The sequence below is a fragment of the Glycine max genome, chromosome 15, assembly GCF_000004515.6.
Source record: "Glycine max cultivar Williams 82 chromosome 15, Glycine_max_v4.0, whole genome shotgun sequence".
NCBI lineage: Eukaryota > Viridiplantae > Streptophyta > Magnoliopsida > Fabales > Fabaceae > Glycine > Glycine max.
This window is the reverse complement of record NC_038251.2, coordinates 14,807,726-14,832,179: the sequence shown is the minus strand read 5'-3', so window position 1 is coordinate 14,832,179 and position 24,454 is coordinate 14,807,726. Positions and strand designations below refer to the sequence as shown.

Here is a 24,454-nt window from a genome sequence, read left to right as displayed (position 1 = left end):
ATAAAATCTTTTTGATACACATGGTTAGAAACCGAGTTCTTTGACAACATACTAATTGAAAATCTAATTATCTACCTATTGTGCTGGTTTTTGTTGGTTGGTTTAACTACGAATTGAAACCAAATAGAGAGAGCCCGCAAAAGGGAAAACATATATGACTCTCTTGTTGCAAAAGCAATGGCTTTTGGCAATAAAAAGCTTTTGTGCATTTTGAACCAGGTTGTCAGTTTTGTCTTCATCTTCATCCGTTTCATATCTCTTAGCTTTAGTGGTGTTGTCTTCCTCTTGGGTCGGCAAAACCAGGGCTTTTTATAGAAGATTTTGTGGTCCTAGCTAGAGGGTTCGGTTCTGGAGAGGATAGTTGAGAGTTTCTGAAAGGGTTATCTGAGTGAAGAAAAAATGTCAACAATGGACTTGAGGCAAGCCTTGGCTGGACTTCTCACTCTCTCTATGTTCATCATGCTGGGAAACATGATCAAGAAGGACCATTTTGATTCCATGTATGATGTAAGTCAACTCACATTCACCTTATCTCACTTTCTTTTTGTTCTTTTGAAAAATTAAGGTTTGATCATATAATATTTTGATCGCATTTACTCTGTCATTTTTTAATTGTTGCACAGTAAAAATTCTTTCATCACTTTTCCTTTATTTGGAACTCTTATGTTAATAAAGGGAAATCACCCTTAATTTTTATTCATTTAAAATTATTAGTGATTTTTAGGATCTTATCTTAATAAAGAAAAAAAAGGCAAAATATTACGTAACATTAGAGATGGCTAACATAATGAGTGGAAAAAGTGTGTGTCGTAATAAACAACCTAATGCAATTGGAGACTAGAGAGAGACCTGCATGATGATCTTTAACACAAAATGATCGAGAGTCAATTTTTTTTCCTAATTTGAATTTTTTGTTTTATTTTCAACTCATAAGAGATTTAAAATCTTTTCCTTAATTGGAAATTCACAATAATAAGGTAACATTTAAAAATGCAGATAAAAAGTGCACCATTCTCAATGTCCTATGGTAAAATTAGATATGTACGAGTGTTTAATTTATTCTAGTAGGCATCATAATTAAGCTAATATTATATAATTTAATAGATTTATCAATTTTGTATTTTAAAAAGAGTTATTAAATGAAGTAATTTTCAAGATTTATTAATGTTTGAACTTTTTTTTTGTTTTCCTTTAAAACTAAAAACTCGGCTCATTAAACATTTTTTTTTATGTAAAAGCTCTTAAAACAATTAGTTTATCTTTTAGAAGAAATCCTAAGATAAGAAGCTTTCAGAAAATCTATTTGGGAGAGCTTTTTGATGAGTTTATTCATTTTTTTACACCCCACTTTGAATCTCGTGTGTTTATATTTTATGTTATTTTTCTTTTTTTACTTTGTTGTACAAATGTGAAGTTTGTCTCAAAATTTAGAATGTATGCATGAAGTGTGATCTCATATATATGTATTTTCTTACCACGTGTTTAGATTCGTGTCCATGTATGAAGAAAAAACGCATTCATCTTAATTATGCTACTCTATGTTGCTTGTGTTAACATGGATAGGCAACATGATTCCAAACATTTACTTGGGAGAGCTTTTGATGAGTTTGTGAAGATTTTTTTACACCTCACTTTGAATCTTGTGTGCTTTTATTTTGCATTACTATTTTGTTTTTTAATTTTATTGTACAAATGTAAAGTTCGTCTCAAACTTAGAGTATGCGCGTGAAACATGATCTCATATATATATATATATATTCTTGTCATGTGTTTAAACTCATGTTCATGTATGAAGAAACACACATTCATCTTATAATACTCTATGTGATTTTTGTGTTAATATGAATAGGCAACACGATTCCAAACATATATTTGGGAGAGCTTTTGATGGGTTTGTGTAGATTTTCTTACATATCACTTTAATTAATTCTTGTGTGCCTGTGTTTTGTGTTACTCTATTTTTTTAACTTTATCGTATAAATGTAAAGTTTGTGTCAAACTTAAAATGAGCGCATGAAACATGATCTTATATATGTACCTTCTTGACGTGTGTTTAGACTCGTGTCCATATACAAATACACATGCATTCATCTTATGCTCATTTGTGTTAATATATAGATGAGTGACATAATTTGAAGATCCCAAATGAAATGTGTTAATATACATAGTTAATATTTTTTTGGTGTATAATGCACAATGACCGTAATTAAGATTAGAACATATAATTTCATGTTTACCATTCAAACCCTCCACCACTAAGTAAGTCTACTATAACGGGTTCATGCATATATAGCTAATATGTAAACAGGGCATCTCAGTAGTAGTTAATATACAGAAAGCTCAATCTCCAATTCTTTTTTTTTCCCCCAAATGTTTATGACTGAATACTTTATCTTCCAATATATGTACTTATTATATTTGATTGTACTGAAATTCTTTTTTTTTTATTATTATAACCTAAACAACAATATTTATGATTAGTAAACAACAATATAGAATAACTTAAACAACATTTTATCATTTGTAGTCAATATTTAAATTTCTTTGATTGATATATATATATATATATATATATATATATATATATATATAATTTTGGAAAGAATTATTAAAATATCTATTTATATTTTTTTAAAATAAAGTTTGAAATACACAATTTTAATATTTTTGTTTATTTAAATAAATTTAGGTAAACTAAGTTAGTTTTATATAATATTTTTTTTATTCTAAATATAATTTTTTATTACACAAAATAACTATTTCTAAATAAAATTAATTTTTAATTTTTTTACCAAACAATTTTTAGCTGAAAAATAACAAACAATTTATAATTTTTAAAATCTTATTTATAGTTTTAATTTAAAAATAACTTTTAAGTAAAAATAAAAGTTAAACCTAACGTTAACTCCTCAAATAAATAGATCTTTTTGCCTTCATGCCCAAATTTCACTTTATAAAGTTACTTGGTTACAGAGAAAAATAAATACAATTTATCCATTTTTCTTGTTTAGTTAAATATTTTTTTTAAAAAAAAAACAGAGGGGAGCGGGGGATTTTTTCTTCAGATTTAGAAAAAAGAGAAACATGATTTATAATATTTGAACTGCGCATTAACTAACTCATCTTATTAACAGCATAATTAAAAAAAACTAACTCATCTTAAGATTTTTATTTCATTTTCTTAATATCTATACAAATACAAGTATTAAGTACAGTATATATCCTTTTTACTTTTCCTCCTCTTTATTTTCTCTTCCTTCTCCATTTTCTTTTGAGAAAATTACACTCCTACTCTCTAAATCTTTTTCAAATTACACATAAATCACTCTTTTTTTTCTATTCCTACGCTAATCCCTATTTATGTTTGAAAATATTGCACTTACACCCGCTTATATATGTGTTATATTACCACTCCATAATATTTGAAAATATTATACTTACATTCTCTTATATATTACACTAACATTCCTTACAAATAAAGATAGTAGAATGGTTAAAAGAAGAGATGATACAGTATTTGTATAATTTTACAAAATCTTAATTAGGATGATTAATGTAATTTATTCTCTCTTTTTTCTCCTCTATTAAAATCTCTTTCCTGTTTGCCCATCTTTAATCAATTTTCCTAACAAATTAAACGATTTTGTTGAAAATTATAACATTTAGTACATTCGTAACATTAAATACCATGAATTCCAAACTAGATTTTTTAATCATTGTTATTAAGGCAACGATTACAAAAATGGAATAAGGAACATTACTTAGCCTTTTCTTTTTGGAAAATAAAGTGTTATCTAACAGTCTTAGCGTGAGATAACACTGTATTATTTATAATGCAACTACACCTAATTTGATAAAATTGTTTAAGAAATTTGTTAACATATGACCCTTTTTTTATTCTTAAAAATTGAATAAACAGAAAAGTTTCGAATTCCCAAGGCACCGTTTGTCGTTGTTTTAATTTGCATTTAAGATACATGCAAAACCAAAACTTGAGTTTTGAGTGCTTAATTGGAACTTTCAACAGGATCAGTCCAGTTGTGGGGTTTAGGCAATATATATAAGATTTTATTATTATCATTAACAATATATATTCTAATACACACAGAAAAAAAATCTTGTCAATAGCATCGGCCACTGTAAGGATTTAGATCATGCATGCATTATTCCATTTCTCTTTTTATTTATTTTAATTTATTTTTCAAATCTCCTATTTCGTGTATGAAGGAGCTAGTCAGCTAGGTAAACTCCTGAATCAAATTGTTTCCATATAAGAATTATTCTGTTGGAAAATTTCTTTTTGGATGATCTCTCAGTAATTGATCAAGCTAATAAGAGAAAATCAAAACTTGAGAATTGAGTAAGAGAACAAGATGTAGAAGAAAAACAAACTGTAAAGAAATGAAAAGGAGGAAGATTAAAAAAATAAGATTGAAATAGTGATTCAAACTTTGTCATTAAAACTTGAACAAAAATCAGTGTAAACTTCCACTCTATTAGACAAGAGATAAAAAGAGGAAAGAGATATATAAGTATAATAGATAATATAATTTCATATAGAGAAGAAAAAAAATAATGTGTTTATAAATTATTACTCTTATATAACTAATGAAATTATCACAAATTGTGTGGATAAAAAAGGTGCGAGGTTGTTTTAGTTTAAACATAGATCTTTAGTTCAAGTCTTGAATATATCATTATGTTAAATATTTGAAGGAAGAGTTTTGTCACATATGATGATCTTATCTAACTTGAATAGGATTACTTTCTCTAATGGAGGATACCCTCATCCATAGTGATCCTATCCGGCTCGAATATGATTGTCTCTTCCAATAAAAGATAACTATGATTATAAAAAAATAATAATAACTAATGAAGTTTTTTTACATTTATCGATGTGAAGGTTAATATTGAAGCTGCACCAGCATCCCAGAATGCCTCTGAAGTAGTCACTGAACAATCCCTTGCAACGGTTTCACATGTAAGCAAAAAGTCTTTGATGGAAAATGGAAAAGGACTTAAACCATGTAGGAACCCCCTTGCACTTGGTAAGTTCCCATCCTTCATGATCTATCTTGGTTTTGTTACTTATTTATGAAAGCATAAATACTATCAAGTAGACGCATTCATGACTCTTTTATTGGACCTGCAGAAGAGGCACCGCAATCTGAAGGTTTCATCACATTCTCCTTAACAAATGGCCCTGAGTATCATATCTCACAGGTATGTTTGTTCCACCAATTTCATTTTATTTTCCTTTTGGTTATTGCAACTTTCTAATAAAAGTTAATTGAGTAAATACTGTATACACACTGTTAGTGTAAAAGATTTTTACACTATTATCTAATAAAAAACTATTATGTATTATAAGTTTCTTTACTTTGCAATAACTTAAATCGTACTGACAATGATTTTTTATCGGTTGACAGCATAAAATTTTCTAGTGTAAAGAAATTAAACTCAAGTTAATTTATACCACGTGAAGGTTCAATTCTTCCTTTTCTTTTTCTACATTCTTTTTCTGATTTTATATTTCTGGGATGATTTACACAGATTGCTGATGCAGTGGTGGTAGCTAGAATCTTGGGAGCCACTCTTGTGCTTCCTGACATCAGGAGTAGCAAATCGGGGTATAGCATGTGAGTTCTCTATATAACACGATAAGTTTCTATTTGAAATCATATATATATATATATATAATCAAGAGATTCTATTTCTGTATAGAATTATATACAAGCATTATTTCTTCATAGCTTTGTTTTGCCACCGGCCATTATCTTCCATTCAGATTATGCTAGAGATATTGGCCTGCATAGCATAAACTTCGATGAACTTGTTATTATGGTTGCATGTATGAAGTACTTTTAACAAATTATTTGCAATATTTGACATATTATTGATTTCATTTCTTAATTTGAATAATTACTTGCAATATTTAACATACTACAGAACTTGCCTCAAGATTAATTCATCATATTCTTACACATTTGATTTCATTTCAGGAGCCTTGGAGATATTTATGATGTTCAGAAAATTATTAATAGGCTAGATGGGTTGGTAAGAGTAACTAGGACACTGCCTGTAACCAATGGAAATCCACCAATAGTGAAGGTACCTAACAGGGTTTCACAAGACTATATTGTAAGGACAGTGAAGCCAATATACAAAGCCAAGGGCATTGTTAAGATTGAATCACACTTTTCCTCAGTTAACCCAACAATGGCAGGAAATAAGAAGAGCCTTGACACATTTGCATGCCAAACAATGTTTGGAACTCTTCAGTTGCAACCAGAGATGCATGAAGTTGTGGACTCAATGGTCCAAAAGCTACAAAGTTGGAGCCAGAACTCAAATGGCCAATTCATTGCAGTGGACTTGAGGACTGAGATGGTGGCAAAGGAGTGTCACAAAAAAGATGTCTCAGGAAGAAAACTTTGTTACCAGCCACATGAGATAGGTGAATTCCTCAAGAAGATTGGATTCAGTCCTGAGACTACTGTTGTTTATGTGACTCAGTCAAAATGGAATTCTGATCTTGATGCCCTAAAAGATATCTTCCCAAAAACCTATACCAAGGTAGTTTTACTATGACCTGAATTCTAATTTTACTGTAGTCGAGCTTCTTGGTTCGTTATAGAGTTTTTAAATTCATATTACATGATTCAAAATCACATTGAAATATCAGGTAAAGTGATTTCAAGTAAATGTTTAGTGTGTTTTTGGATTAGCTTTCAATTCTACTGAAATCAATTCCAAAATCACGTTGAAGGGCAAAGCAACAAATAATTACTTCAACATTTTCAATTCTTCACCATGATTTTGGGAGTCAAAATTGATTCTAGGAGGTATCCAAACAAACTAATACTATTACTTGTTTAGTTCTAGGTTGAGAAATTGATTCTAAGTTCAAAATTAATTGAGTTAAGACAATTTTAAGCAACATTTGCATTAGATAAAAAATTTCATATTGAGTTTCACTACTTAGTTGTTTTTAGAATAAAACACATCGGCATAAATCATTATTTCAAAATCAATTTCATTTTAAAATTAATTTTACAAACACACTTAATTTTCTCCCTTCAAAGTTCACTTTTTCACTGCTGAATGTTTGTATATCTTTTTCCTTCAACAGGAAACTGTAATGGCAGAAGACAAGAAGGGAAAGTCTCTCAGCTCACAAAGCTCTGAATTTGAGAAGGTCATTGATTTCTACATATGTTCTCAAAGTGAGGTCTTTGTGCCCTCTATTCCTGGCCTCTTCTATGCTAATGTTGCTGGGATGAGAATTGTATCAGGGAAAAACCAGATACTTGTTCCTGCTGAAATATCAAGTCCATCAGCTTCAGCCTCTGATTACATTTCTCCCTATGTGTCTCAGAAGAACCATTTTGCTTATGCATGCTTTTGTTAAACTACCCCTGTTCTCTATGTTTGGTTATGCAAGAACCAACTAGAGCATTCTGTTCAAGATGGCAACAGTGGTTATAGGTAAAATAAAAAGTGTGTAGCAATATTTTTCCATCTCGTGAGAAAGTTATCATGTGTTAGTTGTGAATTTCTGCCTTTCATGTTTTGATGTCTACGTTTATTCAAGTCATGCATCACTAGTTATAACTACACAAACTGTATTTTCATCTAAATTACCATTAGCTTGGCCACTTAAAAATTCTATAAATTCAGACAATATATTGAAATCTAAGTAAATTTGTTTTGTAATTAGATACCCATGTTTATACTTATACAATTAAAATATGATATGCTTAACCAAGCTTAAAATGTTAAATGTTAATAAACCATCTCCTGTTGACGAGTTCCAACTGGTTCTGGCAGTAGATGAAGCGGATATAGTTCGAAGTTTAAATAATCATATCCGATCCTACTTTAGAAACGATGAATACAAACTAAAGTTAACGTAAAAGGATAAAATGAATTGGGCCCTATATCCATTTAAAGAAATTAGATCTTATTTATAACAATTCAGCTTTCAGGATCATATATTTTACTGCATGGTATAAAATTGCTGCAGCAATTCCACCTTCAATCAATATAGAAATACCCCAAGACTGTCTTTCTCATATTCTTCGTCCGTCTACGTTCATAGCATTACATTTCGTATGTAATGAAAAGCATACCTATTGAAAAAATTAAAGTAAATTTCATCACAAGTTTTATTTTCACTACTATTTTAATTTGGACAATTTGATTGTTATATTTAGCAATGGTTTTGCTCGTCATATAATTGTACCCTTCGCGAGAAAAAATAAAACATTTAAAGCATTCTGCGAATTTTGAACTGCTACCTCGGCGAAACATTACACTGCAAAATTTACAATCAAATCACAGATTAACTTTCGATAAATCACTTTCAAAAAGAAAAAAAAAATACTTTCGAATAAATCTCATTTTAAAAACTCATATAGTTTACAGCAGTCATTGTAAGCAAGTGAAATTCAAATATAGATTCTCATTGGACTTTATATCAACTTCGAAGGGAATGAATAGCAGTACTATTACTGAATCAAGAGATTTAACTGAAATTCAAACATAAGAACTAACAACATAATTGAAATCATCCATATCTTTACAACTCTTCAAATCTGCAAAATATTAATCAACATTTGTCAAACTTGTATTAACAAAAACCAAGACTAACTGAGATCCAGTGTATTCTTGTTAGAACCTAGGTATAAAAACCAATTCCAAATTTCTCTACAAATAGACAAGTTAAGGTAAAGTTAGATCAGTAGAAAGATAAACGTGTTCGTATGCAGAGTATCCATTCCAGTATATGCTGACAGTCAGGGAACAAAAGAAACAGCAGAATGAGATTGTTTGAAACAGCACAACGCCAATTTACTATTGAGATTCCTCAGGTTCCTTCTTTCTAGAAATTCGAAATTTTGAAAAAACGTTGTTGATGGGAGTTGTTGGCACCGGTATCAATTTCCCAATCACAGCAAGAGGCCAACTGAAAGTAAGAAGGAGAGTATGAGAGGAGGGGGTAATATCTTGTGAGCACTTGTGCATAATAAGCCTTGTTGTCTATTACTATAAGTGCCCTAATTCCTTTCAAGCACATGCTTAGAAACAATTAAAACAATCAATTCAGGGCATTCCTAATTTTCATGAAGGACAATATCTGAAAAATAATTAAAATTAGAAAGCAAAGCTCGTCTAAGGCATATCTTTAACTCACCCAATCAATCCAATAACGACAGAGATGAGCCAATGCTTCCAATTAAGCCTCACTGTTGATGTAAACTTGCCAAGAAATTCAATGATGACAATCTGGAAAACAGTTGCAATTTTATGGCGTCCTTAGATATATTTCACAGACAAGGCTAAAAACCACCAGAAGACCGTTAACAAGACTAACCTGAAGCACAACCGTTAATCCAATGATACCCATAAAGAGGTAGTTTCTTGTGACTCCTTTGAATATGTTGAATTCATCTGGCTTTCGAGCATTAAATTCATTAAAGATCTGCAGGTTTGAAAGAATGTTGTCTTTGTCATCAATCACAAGAGTAAAGAAACAAGAAAAACAATGTGTACACGAATATAAGGAGAAAATGTATTGGGCACATATCCCATATCCCATTCCAACGTCAAAACGATTTAGTAGCAATATAAAAAGGAGAAAAGAAGAATCCATCATCAATGTTGATAAGAGAAGTGGAATCAAATTACTGGAATGATAAGGTAACAATCAAGTAACAATGGAAAAACTATAAAGTAGAGGCAAGTCATACAAAATCTTTTTGTGAATTAATTACTTGAGTTGTTACTTTGTATCGATACATATGAATAAGTTGACCTCAAAATAAACAGATGCACCAAATTTTGCTGAAGACAGTTACAAATAAACAGATGCCAGGGACCAATAAAAAGTTCTGTAAACTATAAAAATCATGTACCTAACAGGAGCTCTAGAGCTAATATGCAATCATAATTTTCATTATAAGCTTATTGCTATCAATTCCCAATTTTATATCTTTAGTTATAAGCTTATTGCTATAATTTTCATTATAATTCTATCCATTTAAAAATGTATTATGACTTACTTTCTAATTATTTTCCCTCTCATTTTCCCGCCTTTTTAGAATTTTTATTAACTACCACCCTGTGAGAGCACCCAATCTTAGTTTCAATTCAACCATGGAAGTGGGTGGGTCATCAGCTGTGACAAAGCTCCCACAAACCTTACAAGTCATCAAATTCTTTTAGGGTCCATTCGGTAGGAATGAAAGAAATAGGTGAGAAATAGGATGGATGGAAATAGAAAAGGTGAACGGAAATAGGTGAGAAATAGAGAAGAAATAGGAAAAAATAGATAGCTGAATGGAAATACGTGAGGAATTGAGTGGAAATAAGTACCAAAATTTCAAATTTCTCTCCTCTCTACTCTATTTCCACCCTACCAAACAAAGGGTTACGGAGGAGGATGGGTACTCACTCGAAGTCAGACTTTTTATACCATCTAATTTTCCACCTCCAGAATCACAATAACCAGCAGACTATTAAGGAGGAGGTGCAAATAGGTGTGGCCCAAAATAGAGAAACAAAGTTGTCCAAGGAGAAGCATGGATCTTTGCATGGCAGCCATGTGAAAATATGGCTGAGAGGAACTCAAATGTTTGTCTATGACCCAGGAGAAGTGAACGCTAATTTTGGTGGCAATGGTCAGGTAGGCTTGGTCATCATGCTTCAATTAGTTAGATGCAGTGGGAATTTATTTTCAGCAGAGCCACAAGTTGTCCGCCTTGAGGTTGAGGACAAGGTGAAATTGATACCCCTTAGGCCCTTACTAAAAGTTAGTTGGGCTACTTAGTTGAAGGAGTAATGCAAGTTGCCCATAATTAAGAGGCAAGGTGAATAGAGAGACATTTTATCATTAGTGAGAGAATTGGGGCCTCTAGACATTGGGAGGTGAAGACCAACAAGTTCTGCAAGTCAGCATGGTATTCAGGAAAGAAATCTTGAGTTCTTTTCAAAACGATTACGATATCAGGTTTCTATTACCTATTTGATATCACTCATGTTACAAGATAGATCCAAATCCGATGAATTAGATATCTAACATACTATACCTATTGGGATTGAAATGTTAGAATCCCTTAATTTACAAACTTGATCGATAATTTTACTACTCAAAAAAAGATAAAAGAATAAAACAAACTAATTACTTATGTTAAACCAGGAATCATAACTTTTACCTTGTCCCAGAATGTTTAGACGTGGCCCAGACTACTAACTACAACAGAAAATGAATAAGGGAAGAAAACTTTCTTCCCTAAAGATGGCAATTATTCTACTTAAAAGTTTCTGATTTATCTAATATTTTGTCTCAAATAACACTTTTTACTTGTCATGCAAGTTTTACTCTAAAAGCCCTAATCTCGATTCCACCAATGTTATGAAAGTATAGTCCCCCCCCCCCCCCCCCCCCCACATCATAATACAATTTTAAGACAAACACGCATAGCTATCTGTAATTTCCCATTAACAGGTCATGAAGACTTACTTGACAGAGAACAAATGCATTGAATATCAAAGTATTCTTCACTTTGATTGCATGAGCTTTTCTGTCATGGCTCAGACCCAGTATGCTTATGCCTCGGAAATTGAGCACAAGCAAGACAGACACTTGGTACATTGCCTGAAAAACTCCAAACATTGTTGATAATTTAGTCGCAATAAATACAGCATTTGTATTAGCTGTAATAATGAAGTTTCAAAATCCTGTGGTTGGCTGAGTATGCGTGAACCAATTATGCAGCCAACTGATAAATCATAAATAAATCTGAAAACCACAATTACAAAATAGGTACTAATAAATGAGAAACAGAATTTACCTGTATCAGCAAATTCCTCCACATAATATTTGTTATGAGAGGTTCTCTGAAAAGCATGCAAACTATTGTCAATTCTATCTCATTAAAAACCGGCAAGCACATAGGGATCATCTATTCTTTTGATAATAGAACTGTAAAGTAAAGAATTTGGATCTTCTCATGTAACAAGAGAATGGTACAAACACATAATTAATGGGCCCTACACAAAGAATTTTCATAGCTTTAGTGGTGCAAGCACTTTTCAATTGATTATAACCTTCAATTCTTTTAAGGACATCTCATCTTTAGTTTTGTGCAATATTCTCTTCAAATTTTTTTCTTCTATTTGAAGAACCAAAATTATTAATAATAAAGCTGTAAACTGAATTAACCCATTATTCACAAACATTCTGAAATCCATGCATGCATACAGAAATTCAGCCTTCACTAGAAGCTTAATGGCTATTGACAACTCTTTCTTTTATTGTTATTTCAGAGGAGGGAGTTTTTGCATAACTTAAACTGAGTGTATTGTCTTTAAATTTTTGTATTCCTCAAGGGATATCTCGTCCTGGACTTGCATATTATCCTCTTTGTTTAAATTCCTTTCTTCTATTAAAAGTACCAAAGATAAAACAGAACAAGAATTGGCTTTCCAACAGTGTTGACACTAATTTTCCAAACACTGTGCAACCCTACAATAATATAGCAAACAAATGAAATGCCATGATCTGTAGTACCCAATAATAATCAGAAAAATAAAAACTCTGACCTTCGACCCACTGGGGATCGATCCATGAGGTGATCAGTTGGTGGTTCAGTTGCCAGGGCTAGTGCTCCCAGAGTATCCATGATAAGATTTACCCAAAGAAGCTATAGAGAAAGCAACAGATTTTAATGTCATGACTCATCCTGACTTAATACGTGAGCATAACCTAGAAAGAGAAAAAGAAAGTCAACCTGCACTGCATTTAATGGAACATCACCAGATGAAATAGCAGCAACAACATTTATCACTAGAGCGGCCACATTTACTGTAAGCTGAAACTGGATAAATTTCTGAATATTTGCATATACAGACCGCCCCCATCTGACAACCTACAACCATGGAGAAAAACAATTGTCATCATCAGTTGTGCTTCAAATATTCAATGCACCTCAATTCTATATAAACCTCTCATTGTACAATCAGTATTCAAAAAGTGCATTTCTACTTCTACTAATGACAAAAAACAGAACAAATTAAAATATCTCAAAGTAGTACTAACCTTCACAACTGAAGCAAAATTGTCATCCAAAATAATGATATCGGAGCTCTCTTTGGCAACTTCTGTACCTTGGATACCCATTGCTAGACCTATATCGGCCTATATTCCAAAAATGTATAGAATTACAAGAAAAGAATAAAAGCTAGTTTACTGCATTAGAACAAAAACATCTGCATTGGAATGATAGTTCAAACCTTTAAAATAAAAAGAAAAATGAGATAACGTAACCAGAATTTCATGACTCTACAACAATACAAGATAGACATAATAGCAGTCACATAATCAAACTAAATGCTCCATTACCATCAATGTCATCATTGTAATGGATACTTACAAACAATAAAAGCACAAGCCTCAAATATCATATATATATGCAAACCTCATGAAGTGCAGGAGCATCATTTGTTCCATCCCCAGTTACAGCCACAACATGACCCTTCCTCCTCAATGCTTGTACTAGCAATAGTTTGTCATTGGGAGATGACCGTCCCATGACCTGTTTAACACAGTATTGGCAATAAATGTTATTTGTAAAGAACATACCACTACAAGAGCACAAAAACAAGCCTGTCATAGTAATTGGATTCTACCGATATCCTGTCAGCAATTTCATCTCTCTGTGCATCTGAATAGCCACGAAATGTTTTCCCTTCAATGATGTTTGGCTCTGTAGCATCAGCATATGAATTAAGTATTCCACATTCCAAAGCAATTGCTTTTGCAGTTTTCACATTATCACCAGTGACCATTTTCACCTATGATTAAAAATCCAAACCACAAAAATCAAAATTGAATATCAATTGAAACTGCATTAACAAAGCATATTGCATTTCTTATTTAAATGCTAAATTTGCTTGATATTGGAGGATATTAAATAAAGCTAGTATTGATCTTGAACTCTTAAAGGCATCAAATTTAAAAGCAATGATGCACACATATTGGGTCAGTGCGGGGAAAAGAAGATACTGCAAGCACAACACTTTTGCAAGGATCTTAAATCTGTTCTTATTTATGTAAACCTAAATAAGAATACATGTTTTATCTTTAGCTAAGATGGTAGCAAAGTTTAGTCTTTTTTTTCTCTCTAACAAGAGGATGCCTATGAAATGTGTCAACTTTTAGGAACCCAAATTATAAAATAGAAGAAAGGAAAGAAAGATGGAATTTCTTGATTGTAAAAGAACAGAAAATAGGATGGATAACTTTCCTCCTAGGGTTTCCCCTTCACAAAGGATTCACAAAGAGCTAATACTCAATCTAAAAATGAACAGATCTCAATGCCAGTGTGGTGTGGTCAAATTCATGATAACTGCCATACAAATGTCATGGCAAGTTTGTAATGGCAATAGCTACATTAATGGGGCTGCTAGTACCATTGAAAGTTTCATCTTCACTCATATACAGCTTATGGCATTTCCGTATCCCTTAAATATAACCTCTATTAGAAAACCCTCTAATATGATGGAAAATGTTTTTATGTTTATTATTTTTGTTTAGATTAATTTTGAAAATAATAGCTTGTTCATGGAAAGATTCCAGAGAGCTTTTGTAAAAAATAAAACAATTAATTCTCCAGAAAAAGGCTATTCCCAAACAACCCACAAAGTGGTTAGATATTTTTATGGTTTAATTAAATAAGTCTTAAATTAGATTTTACAATTGTTAATATGTTTTGGGTATAGGTTTGGGTTGTACTTCAGATTTTTCCAACCCGACCTGATGTCCCATACTCTTAAAATTTATAAGTTTTCAACAACTATGTATTCATAATAGAACTGCTTGATCTAATTGTTAACATTTTACATGACATGATAACATAACCATACAAATATTTTGTTTAAAATATATACTATAACCTTAGTTTTAGTTTCATACTTATTCAATTCTATAATTTAACTAAATTTGTTAAAATTTATATAACATCAACATGGTCATGTTGACTTAGTCATGTATCATGCATTATCAGGCCTTAGTCATGTTAGATTCAAGTTGAAACAAATGACCCTGACCATATCAAAATTTCAAGTCAGATAAGGATCAATCAAGCTAAACTTGTCCCATGAACAACCCAGTTAACATAGCCTCCATGCAAACTACCATTAGCCATCCTGACATCGATACACTTTTTGTACATCTTCAACGATAAGTATCTTAATGGGACACCAAATAACTTTCAAAATCAATTTTGTGAAATACCTTAACCCCAGCTTTTTGGCAAAGTTCCACAGCCTGTTTGACACCAGGTCGACAAGGATCCTGAATTTCAACACATATAAGAAAATAAGAATAAACAGAAAAATAGAAATTTAACATGCAGAAAACTTTCAAGTCAGATGCTGTAAAAAACCAGAGACAGTTTTCCATGTAGTAAAGACAAGAGCTAGGAGAAAGGCATAATAAATAAAATAAATAATATTAAAAATTCTCTGCAACCTCCCAAGTTGCAAGTTACATACAAGTATGCAACAAAGTGGAATAGCCAGTTATTGAGAATAAATGGGACAGGAAACCCTATAAATAATAATGCTTAGCAGCTTTAACTTTAAATAAGAGAGAAAAACCATGGGGACATAATATCATATACACACAGAAAAACAAAGATGACAATGATAGGCAGGTTTCTAAAGAAATACATACCTTAAGACCAACAATGGCTAGTAAAATAAGATCATCCTCTGGTAAAGACCAGTGAGAAAGTAGTTCTTCATTAGTTGGAACTTTCTCCTTTTCATATGATCTATATGCAATGGCAACACAACGTAGACTATCTGCAGCCATGTCTTCAATAGCTTTTTTGAAAAATGTCATCTGCAAGGCAGCAAAACTTTACTCGTCCCCTTTTCAAATATATATGACTCATCCTAATAGTTTATATACTAACTTTATTTGCTTTGTTTTATAATCGTGTGCAGTCATGAAGAAACTATATACTAGAATCAGTTGAGATATCCCAATTTCCATATTTCCTAAATACCTTAGTTCCTTGTATATTCAGGTCTCATTGCTTGTATGGTAGGAAATTCTGGGTACTTGCTATATCTTAGAATTTGGGATTGGGTCTAACTCAAACCTACAAAATTGGCTTGTGTGGGGAGGGATGCCCTCCACTTACTTTAATTTGGTCATATCACAAGTCAATGTGGAATCTCCAACACTATAAATAGTTCATCACCACAGAATATAGGGAAGTGAATAAAAATAAAAAGGCCGAGAACTATTCTCTCTAGCAATTCACAAATCAATTCTCAAGTGAATCCAACAAAAGAACAAGAGACGGAGAAAAAAAAAGTTGGGAAGAAGGGGGGTGGGGAGCAAGGGGATGGGGATGGGGAGAAAAAAACAGAACACAAACTGATAAAAGGTGTTTGAGTTTATCTGATGTTAATGTTTAACAAGTTCATCATATCAAACCTTTTCCTCATCCATCCCCACCAGCTGGTCATTCACATCAACATAGCCTGTACAGCAGGCTAGGACTATCTCAGCAGCACCTTTCCAGTGTATATGGATGTTACAGTCAGCCTGCAAACAGACATAAAATTATAGTGCCCTGTCTAACAGATATAGTATATGTTTAAGCAATATATTAGCTACCTAGCAATGTTTCAGCTAGTCTAGAATAGAAGCAAAATATCTGCATAATTGAGTAAAAATGCCAGAGTAAGATTGTACCGTTTGAATTGCAACTCCGCCTCTTTTTTTCTCTGAATTGAATGGAAAAACATGAATAATTGATGATTCAGATCGAGCTGCCATAAAATTCATCCCAATCTGAGATTGGATACAACAGTCACCACCAGTTATAACTTGGAAGCACAAATATTAGCCTAAAAAGAAAAGGAATGAGATGGGGGAGGACTGCACTTCCAGCTTCCAAAACACACCTGTATTCCCCATTGTAAAATTGCCTTTTCTGTTGGTGATCCAGAAACCTCGACATCATTGGCACCCTGTAGAGAACAGATATCAGTGAAAAGTAGAACAACCATAGTTAATGCTCATATGCATTTTCTCTTCTTTTTTTCCTCGTACCTCAGGTGCATAAACACTGCCATTAGTGTTCTGTGCAACACCTTCAATGAGCAGAGAGCGAAGCATAGGATAGGACTCCAACTTGTGAGGAGGATCAATTTTCTTACCCCCCGCGTAAGCCTCAACCACAGTCATCTGTCTCATTTAATTTAATTAACAAATTAAGAAAATCTGCTGAATATATGCAACCAATGCCAACAGAAATGAACTTCCTAAAAATCTTAATTTTATCAGATATCACGTTAGTAGAAATAGAATAGTTGGCATTATGAGCTCCTACTATTTTAAAAAGCTGAAAGGATTCTTACTTCAAATAAGCTGGCATAAAATCCATTAAAACAAGAAACAATTGCAAGTGCCCTCCAAGAAGTTGATGTAAGTAGTTACAAAGAAATATTGTTTAAATCAATATATCAAAACAGCACCACAACTAACCTGATTCATAGTCAATGTACCAGTCTTATCACTGCATATGGTTGTGGCAGAGCCCATGGTCTCGCAGGCAGAAAGCCTCCTTACCTACAATTCAATGTTACAATATAAACAAAGTTTCACATGTATTTATGTCAAAACCGACTAAAAGTACAAACATCAATTGGCATACCAAGGCTTTATCTGCCATCATTTTTCTCATCGAGTAGGCCAGCCTATAAAACATAGTTTATGGAAAAAGGCAGTAAGTACAAATAAATACGATTAGATAGAGAATACAAGGAAAAAAATTGTATTTTATTTGAAAAATCATATTAAGCATCAACCATAGATTCTATATTCGACCCAATGTGGGATTCACCGACAGTTTTTGCTAAAATATGGTAACTACAAAAGTTAAGAAGAAAATTTGATAATAAAAAAACAAGAATAACGACATTTATCTGCAATGTGAAATGCAATCAATGATAAAACATATCCATTATGACAGCAAAAAAAAAAAAACTACGAAGTGCAGGTTAAAATTAGCAAACTTACGTTAAAGTAACTGCTAATGGGAGCCCCTCTGGTACTGCAACAACTACAATGGTGACCTATATATTCATTGGGTTATTATCACTACATAGATATTAAAGTCTGAAATATAAATATGGATACACACATCTTTAATTGCACCTAGCATGCTCTGGTAATCAAGTATTTATCATAGCACATACCGCAACAGTTATTATCTTTATTGCACCATCAATAGCATCACCAACTTTAGTCTTGCCTGCTATAAATTGAACCGACCCATCTGGGTTTTTAGTATGCCCAGAGAAATATCTGCTAACAAATTCCCACTTTAGAGTCATGCAGATTATACCTTTCTCGTTAAACCACAAAAATATATAGCAACCATATGATAACAAGTAAGTTACCTAGCCAGTAGCACAATTAGGACAATAACAGCAACAGTAAGTCCTACAATACCGATGAAAGTAGCTACACCATTTAAGCGAACCTATATTGAAAACTTGCAAAAGTGAGTAAATTATGCAAATAGAACTCAATCAGAAATCACAACTAACAAAAGGACCTGCAATGGTGTTTCTTCACCCGTATCTTCTGAGATGCTAGCCATTAGAAGCCCCCACTCAGTATTGATACCAACACCAGTGACCTATGAAAACAAATAAACAAGAAAAAAGTGAAAATAATATATTGAATTATTGAGAGAAATTCAGTAAAAGTAAATCAATATTTTATTGACTCCAAATTCTATCTGCATCAGGTGTTTTAATAACTCAATTCAACCTGGGGAACAAAATCCTTTAAGAATAGCATGCACACATAAGCAAATAATCGACATTCTTTTCAAAAAAAAAAAACAATGGAACATATTCTCTATGCAAACTAAAACCAAGTCAAACTACAATTACAAATATGAAAAGAAAAAAAGTCTAAATTACCAGCATAGTGCCACTGCCATCTGCAACTTTACATCCAGACATCAGAAAAGGATCCTTAGAATCCTTATGGACCTGCAAAAAACAAAATAGGTAGCAGGAAAGGGGAAAAAAAATCCAATTTCCCAGGAGATAGAAATAAATACTTACAATTTTGCTCTCCCCAGTCATACTTGATTCATCAATTGCAAGAGAGTGGCCAGTGATCAGAATTCCATCAGCAGGGACCTAGAAAGAGTAGAAAAGAACTTAATAACAAAGAGAAAATGCAGTCAAAAAGTATGATAAGAAAAAACAATAATAGAAAAAGATCAAGTACCTGGTTACCAATATTAAGGGGTATAACATCCCCAACAACAATATCATATATAGAGATCTCAACCCTTCTACCACCTCTAACAACCTTCTCATGCACAAATCCAAATACAAGGTTAAAAATATTACAAGAAAATTTCTAAAAAATTGTAATACAACAATCAGGTTTAACTGAAAACACACAAACCTCCAGGTGTATATTTCTCTTCTCTTCATTTAGGTCTCGGAACTGAAGAGACTGCTTATAATCACTTATAGCTACAAAACAGGGAGAGAATAAAAGGGTAACGACTCCTTTGAAGGAGAAATTATTAGACACCATTATTATAATAATGTCTACAGTAAAAGACTGAGCAGGCAGTGTGGATCATGAACTTAGATTACACCAAAGATTTATCAAAGAGGAAATCGCAAAACAGTCAAAGAACAAGTAAACTAACACAATGCATTATATACCTTACAAAGCCAATATAATACCTGTAACAACAATAACAAGAATAACTGCAAAAGCAATGCTTCCCCCATCATACCATCCTTCCTTGATACCCTGCAACAAAATTATTGTCAAACAGAATGAAAATAAAAATCTCAATATTCACAAAAATATACTCTTAATCCTAGATTATCAAGAGAACGATCAAACATCAAGAGCATAATAGGGCAAAGGAACAAATAAATTAATTGATGGTACAAGATAACATTCAAAAGAATGCAGCATACAGATACATTATAAAAAATTCATCAAGTCTGGAAACTCTAAGAATTGATTTAATTGAACATAATTAGAACCAAATTAAGTTCAAGAACCATAAATCACCCAACAAGACACAAATTGAAAGATTCCCTTCCATTGGATAGAATGGATTCAAATGATAACATGCATGGTTCAGATCAACCTAAATATAATTATATATTTCTGCAGGTAACCTAGTAATAAATAGTTCCAGCACAAGCAATGTATGCTAAATTTTAAATAGATTGAAAGAGAGAAGGCTGCTATCAAATAAGATATCAACAAAACCAAGAATACGAAAAAAGAGTAGGTGTAAGGCTTGAGGATTAATATTTTTATACAAATGGGAAAAGTAAAGAACAATGGCAAAATTTGGAAAATAGTATTTGTACTGAGAGAAGTCCACTGTCAACACTCTCAACCAGGTACAAAGAATTACATATAACTTTCCCAGTGAACCTCACCTCAGATTTTATCCCAAGTGCCAATGAAGCCGCTGCAGCTACCATTAAAATAACCAAGGTCAGGTCCTTGCAAGCATCCCACATAAACATCTGTAAAAAAACATGAAAAACAGAAAGGTCACTATATATCCCCCAATGACAAAGAGGAAACTTATATACCATATAATCATTAAGCTCTTAATGACTAAAATTACCAGAAAATTTCTTCCTTTCTTCCGAGGATAATTGTTGGAACCAAATGCATTCCTTCGTTTTAGTAAGTCAGCATCATCACCATGAATACCCTTCTCCGAATTGGTTTTCAACAAATTTGATAGTCCTACAACCTGATAATGATTCAAAAGCAACACCTGAAAAATTATGACACTGTACAATACCATTACCAAGTTAAGAGAATATATTCCAGGCAAACATACCCCTCCATATTGTTGCAGAGCAGCAGTGTCATGCTCCCTTGAAATTGAAGCAAGTTGCTCTTGTCCAATTGGAAATTCACCAGCAGTGGGGATCGGAGGAGGTTTAATGGGTTCTAACAATTTAATGCATTACCCATCAATATTTATATTTAAAAAAATTGTCTAGTCCTTTTCAGTACACTTTGCAAAGTCACAAGGTAAGTCATTTAAATAAAGATCCATGGAACACCAAAAATCACCACCAAAAAGCATATTCAAATTTAGGTATTTAAAGCATGGAAAAAAGAAAAAAAAATCCAACAAGATTGTCATAAATGCAAACATATATTTTGGACATAGTAGTTAATAGTGGATAGTGGTTGTAGGATGACCGCTATTTTGATCCCTAAGTACATTTATATTGCAAGATACATACATATATATTATGGAAAAAAAAACACTTAAAATTAAACACATTCATATTAAGATTCATAACGAAGTTTCCCAAAACAGCAAAAGAAATAAGAAAGTTGGAAGAAAAAGAAGAAAGAGTTGATGAACGGCTGTCGGAACAGTGGCTGGAATCACTGCCGGAGGCACTACCAGAAAAGGGTTGAAGGTTGGGCAGATGTAGGGTGGAGAGGGCAGAGCATTTTGCAGGAACAGAGCTACCAGGGACTAAGAGTTGAAAACAAACAGAACTGGGTCAACTTCAAGTTTAATAGTTTGGACTTTGGAGCAAGTAAAACACATGTTTCGTTTTTTTTTAAAGAACCCTTAAATGAAATGCAACGGTTTGCCCCTATTTTATAAAAAAAAAAACAAAAAAAAAACACAAACCCAAACAACAACGCTTTCTGTCGTCTTCTTCCCCATGACCTAAACCTAGCTGTCGCAACTGCGTCCACCGCAAAACTCCATGATTTAGGCCGTGAAGAGCAGTGCGACAACCACAACAGCGAGGTGTGACACAACACACCCCTCAGGAGCATCAGCCAGCTGCTCCGCTCAACACCGCTGCTATAGTGCGCTAAAGCGGTGCTATTAACTACTATGATTTTGGAACAACTTATTAACAAGATAATGAACACCATGTGCCACATATTTCCTCATGTCTAATCTTATGAGAATGACAGCAACTTAATTAAACAAAATTAAAAAGGAGAGCAAAGATAAGCAAATAAAAATATGAACATAAATCAATTACTCACCACTCCCTGGCCCCACACCAGCTGCTTTGAAAAGATAAGCTGCCTAATAAAGCAAAATTGATAATTAGAACACTTCATATACCTAGCAAGTCTAGCATAAGCATAATAAAGAAATTCCAATTGAAGGAACCGTACTCTAATGGCTTGTGCGTGTGCTCTAATCTTTCTCAATATTTGCTTCTTCTCTTCTTCTTTTTTCAAGTCCAAGGTATAACGAAATCGACGAGAAGCATTAAGCACAAGCGCAGCTTGCTAAAAATTAATAATAATAATAAAAAAAGGGATTTCTTATGTGCAACAGAAATATATACATACATACTCAAAAATAGCAAATGTAGAATATTCAAATGAAGCTAGCAATTGGTCTTGACAGTAGACAGTAAATAACAAAACAGCATTCATACAGCAGAAAAACTAAATGGAACTACAAATCGATGTATGTTTGAGAAAATGCTATCATTCTAGTTTACAACAAATTGGAATCAGAAGTTTATATATGAACATATCTTTGCAATTTCAGAATAGTCAAACTCATGCATCTTATTTTATCTTGACTTTTCAAATTAATACAAAAATGTCAAACATCAAATATCTAGTGAGAATAAACTCCTGGCATTGTGGTAGACTGTTAATACTAAAAGTTTAAACAAAACAAAAACAAAGGTGAAGTTTGATACTAATTTCACAAAAAGGTATGTGGAAGTTTGTTTCAAGGTATCATTTGCATTTCCAGGAATCACATTCCAAGGGATATTATTCTAGAATATATTTTAAAAATACATTTGGTTAGATTTTAATATTCCTAGGAATATTTTTACATCTTAAAATAATTGAAATAAAAAATGAGAGTAAAAGTGAAAGTTATAATTTATAATTGGGTTGGAAAATAAGTTCACACATTCTAATGGGAATATAACTTTCCCACCCATCATCATGGGAATGAAAATGCAATAAAACATGGTAATACTACTTTTTGGGGAATGAATAATACCCAAGAATAATTTTTCAAAACTCATAACATGGGGAATGTTACATTTCCAAGTTCACATTCCCATAAATAAACTTTTAATCTGCTAAACAAACTGAAAAGGGACTTGGGTATTATGGGGTGCCTAAGTCCCGCATCGAGTAATATGGGATGCTCGGTGTGCTTAGTTCTCCCCCTTAACAGCTAGCTTTCAAGGGTGGGTTCCCCAAGTGATTGGGTGCTTATCAATTAGTAGCTAGCTTTTGAAGTGTTGGATAAAACTCAAGTCTCACCTTTTAAATATAACTTTTTTTTTATCAACACTCGTTCTATCCATCCATACTTTGCGCGAATCACATATTGAAACTCAGCAACCAATTTAGATTTTAGTACCCAAATCCAAATCTATTAGCCATAATTGAATCCCTAAACTTATTCTTGATTTGAGTCTTCTGTTATCCTAGATTGTCCGCTCAATAAAACAATATTAGAAGTACATTAAAATATTAAATCAATATTTATTGACTCGGGATTTTATCATGTTCACTACAAGTGGATGAAACTAAGATGGCGAGCACACCATTTTTGAACACCAAGAAAAGCAAACATACAACATTGATCTTAATGGAGCTTACTAATTGATGCATTCATCTCATTTTCCATTGAACCCTGGGTTCATCCAGTTCATCATTTCATCTTCCACAACCACAACTCAGTTAAAGCAACTATGGAAATCCCTTCTCCCTCTTTCCTTCTCCATGCCTCAATAGTTGAATTAAAACATGGAATGAATTCCAACTCAGTCCTTCACTCAAAATTTCCCTTCCACCAAGCATCCCTGGAGTTAGCAAGTCCAAGTCTAACCCCTAACTACCAAGTTTCTCCAGGGGAATTAAGAAATTAGAGTTTTGATGCCAGTTATGAGAGAAAATTATGGATGGCTTCAGTTAGTCCTAATGCACCTCAAATATGTTATTTGCATGCATATTGCATGAAACATATTGCTTCTTCTGTTTTGTTGTTTTGCAGAAGAGAGACACTGTACTTAAAGAGATTCACGAGTATTACTGAATATCCCAAAACTTTGCCAATTGAAATTTTTATCTTTTTATAAAATCTTCAGAGGCATTTGATAGGTGAACATTTCAATTTCCCAATCCAAGTGCTTGGATAACTAAATACATATATTGGAGAATAGAATATATAAAAAAAAAAACAAGATTACCAAGCTTGTTTTTACATCAAGTACTATGAATTTGTCCTCTGACTGGTCTGCTACTGCTACTAGCCTACTATGAAGAACTTAGGATGACACTTAATAGACGAGAACTAACATTTAACTAATGCAAGGCCAT

At 32.6% G+C, this 24,454-nt stretch overlaps 2 protein-coding genes across 3 annotated transcripts in view; one reads left to right on the top strand and one right to left on the bottom strand.

Moving 5' to 3' along the window:
* The first annotated feature begins 314 nt into the window (after positions 1–314).
* Positions 315–7,555, top strand: LOC100818659 (O-fucosyltransferase family protein). Its single transcript, NM_001255858.2, has 6 exons — positions 315–507; positions 4,904–5,048; positions 5,153–5,223; positions 5,554–5,639; positions 6,003–6,576; positions 7,133–7,555. The coding sequence occupies exons 1-6, from the start codon at positions 400–402 to the stop codon at positions 7,409–7,411; spliced, it is 1,263 nt and encodes a 420-aa protein (NP_001242787.2). The 5' UTR covers positions 315–399; the 3' UTR covers positions 7,412–7,555.
* A 1,005-nt stretch (positions 7,556–8,560) lies between these two features.
* LOC100792945 (calcium-transporting ATPase 8, plasma membrane-type) overlaps positions 8,561–24,454 on the bottom strand; it is a 29,430-nt gene continuing 13,536 nt past the window's right edge. For both annotated transcript variants that reach the window (XM_014767915.3, XM_014767917.3), the window contains 32 exons: positions 22,268–22,384; positions 22,133–22,175; positions 20,943–21,055; positions 20,721–20,852; positions 20,527–20,616; positions 19,807–19,876; positions 19,517–19,587; positions 19,334–19,417; positions 19,165–19,242; positions 19,018–19,089; positions 18,645–18,728; positions 18,487–18,569; positions 18,283–18,391; positions 18,104–18,159; positions 17,739–17,781; positions 17,570–17,653; positions 17,135–17,269; positions 16,987–17,052; positions 16,775–16,873; positions 16,514–16,624; positions 15,740–15,910; positions 15,299–15,358; positions 13,693–13,857; positions 13,482–13,598; positions 13,103–13,201; positions 12,795–12,932; positions 12,607–12,707; positions 11,856–11,901; positions 11,525–11,659; positions 9,377–9,484; positions 9,197–9,288; positions 8,561–8,968 (listed from right to left, as the gene is read on the bottom strand). In XM_014767915.3, coding sequence (XP_014623401.2) covers positions 8,857–8,968; positions 9,197–9,288; positions 9,377–9,484; positions 11,525–11,659; positions 11,856–11,901; positions 12,607–12,707; positions 12,795–12,932; positions 13,103–13,201; positions 13,482–13,598; positions 13,693–13,857; positions 15,299–15,358; positions 15,740–15,910; positions 16,514–16,624; positions 16,775–16,873; positions 16,987–17,052; positions 17,135–17,269; positions 17,570–17,653; positions 17,739–17,781; positions 18,104–18,159; positions 18,283–18,391; positions 18,487–18,569; positions 18,645–18,728; positions 19,018–19,089; positions 19,165–19,242; positions 19,334–19,417; positions 19,517–19,587; positions 19,807–19,876; positions 20,527–20,616; positions 20,721–20,852; positions 20,943–21,055; positions 22,133–22,175; positions 22,268–22,384 — 3,084 coding nt within the window. In that variant the 3' untranslated portion in view covers positions 8,561–8,856. The remainder of the gene's footprint in view (positions 8,969–9,196; positions 9,289–9,376; positions 9,485–11,524; positions 11,660–11,855; positions 11,902–12,606; positions 12,708–12,794; positions 12,933–13,102; positions 13,202–13,481; positions 13,599–13,692; positions 13,858–15,298; positions 15,359–15,739; positions 15,911–16,513; positions 16,625–16,774; positions 16,874–16,986; positions 17,053–17,134; positions 17,270–17,569; positions 17,654–17,738; positions 17,782–18,103; positions 18,160–18,282; positions 18,392–18,486; positions 18,570–18,644; positions 18,729–19,017; positions 19,090–19,164; positions 19,243–19,333; positions 19,418–19,516; positions 19,588–19,806; positions 19,877–20,526; positions 20,617–20,720; positions 20,853–20,942; positions 21,056–22,132; positions 22,176–22,267; positions 22,385–24,454) is intronic.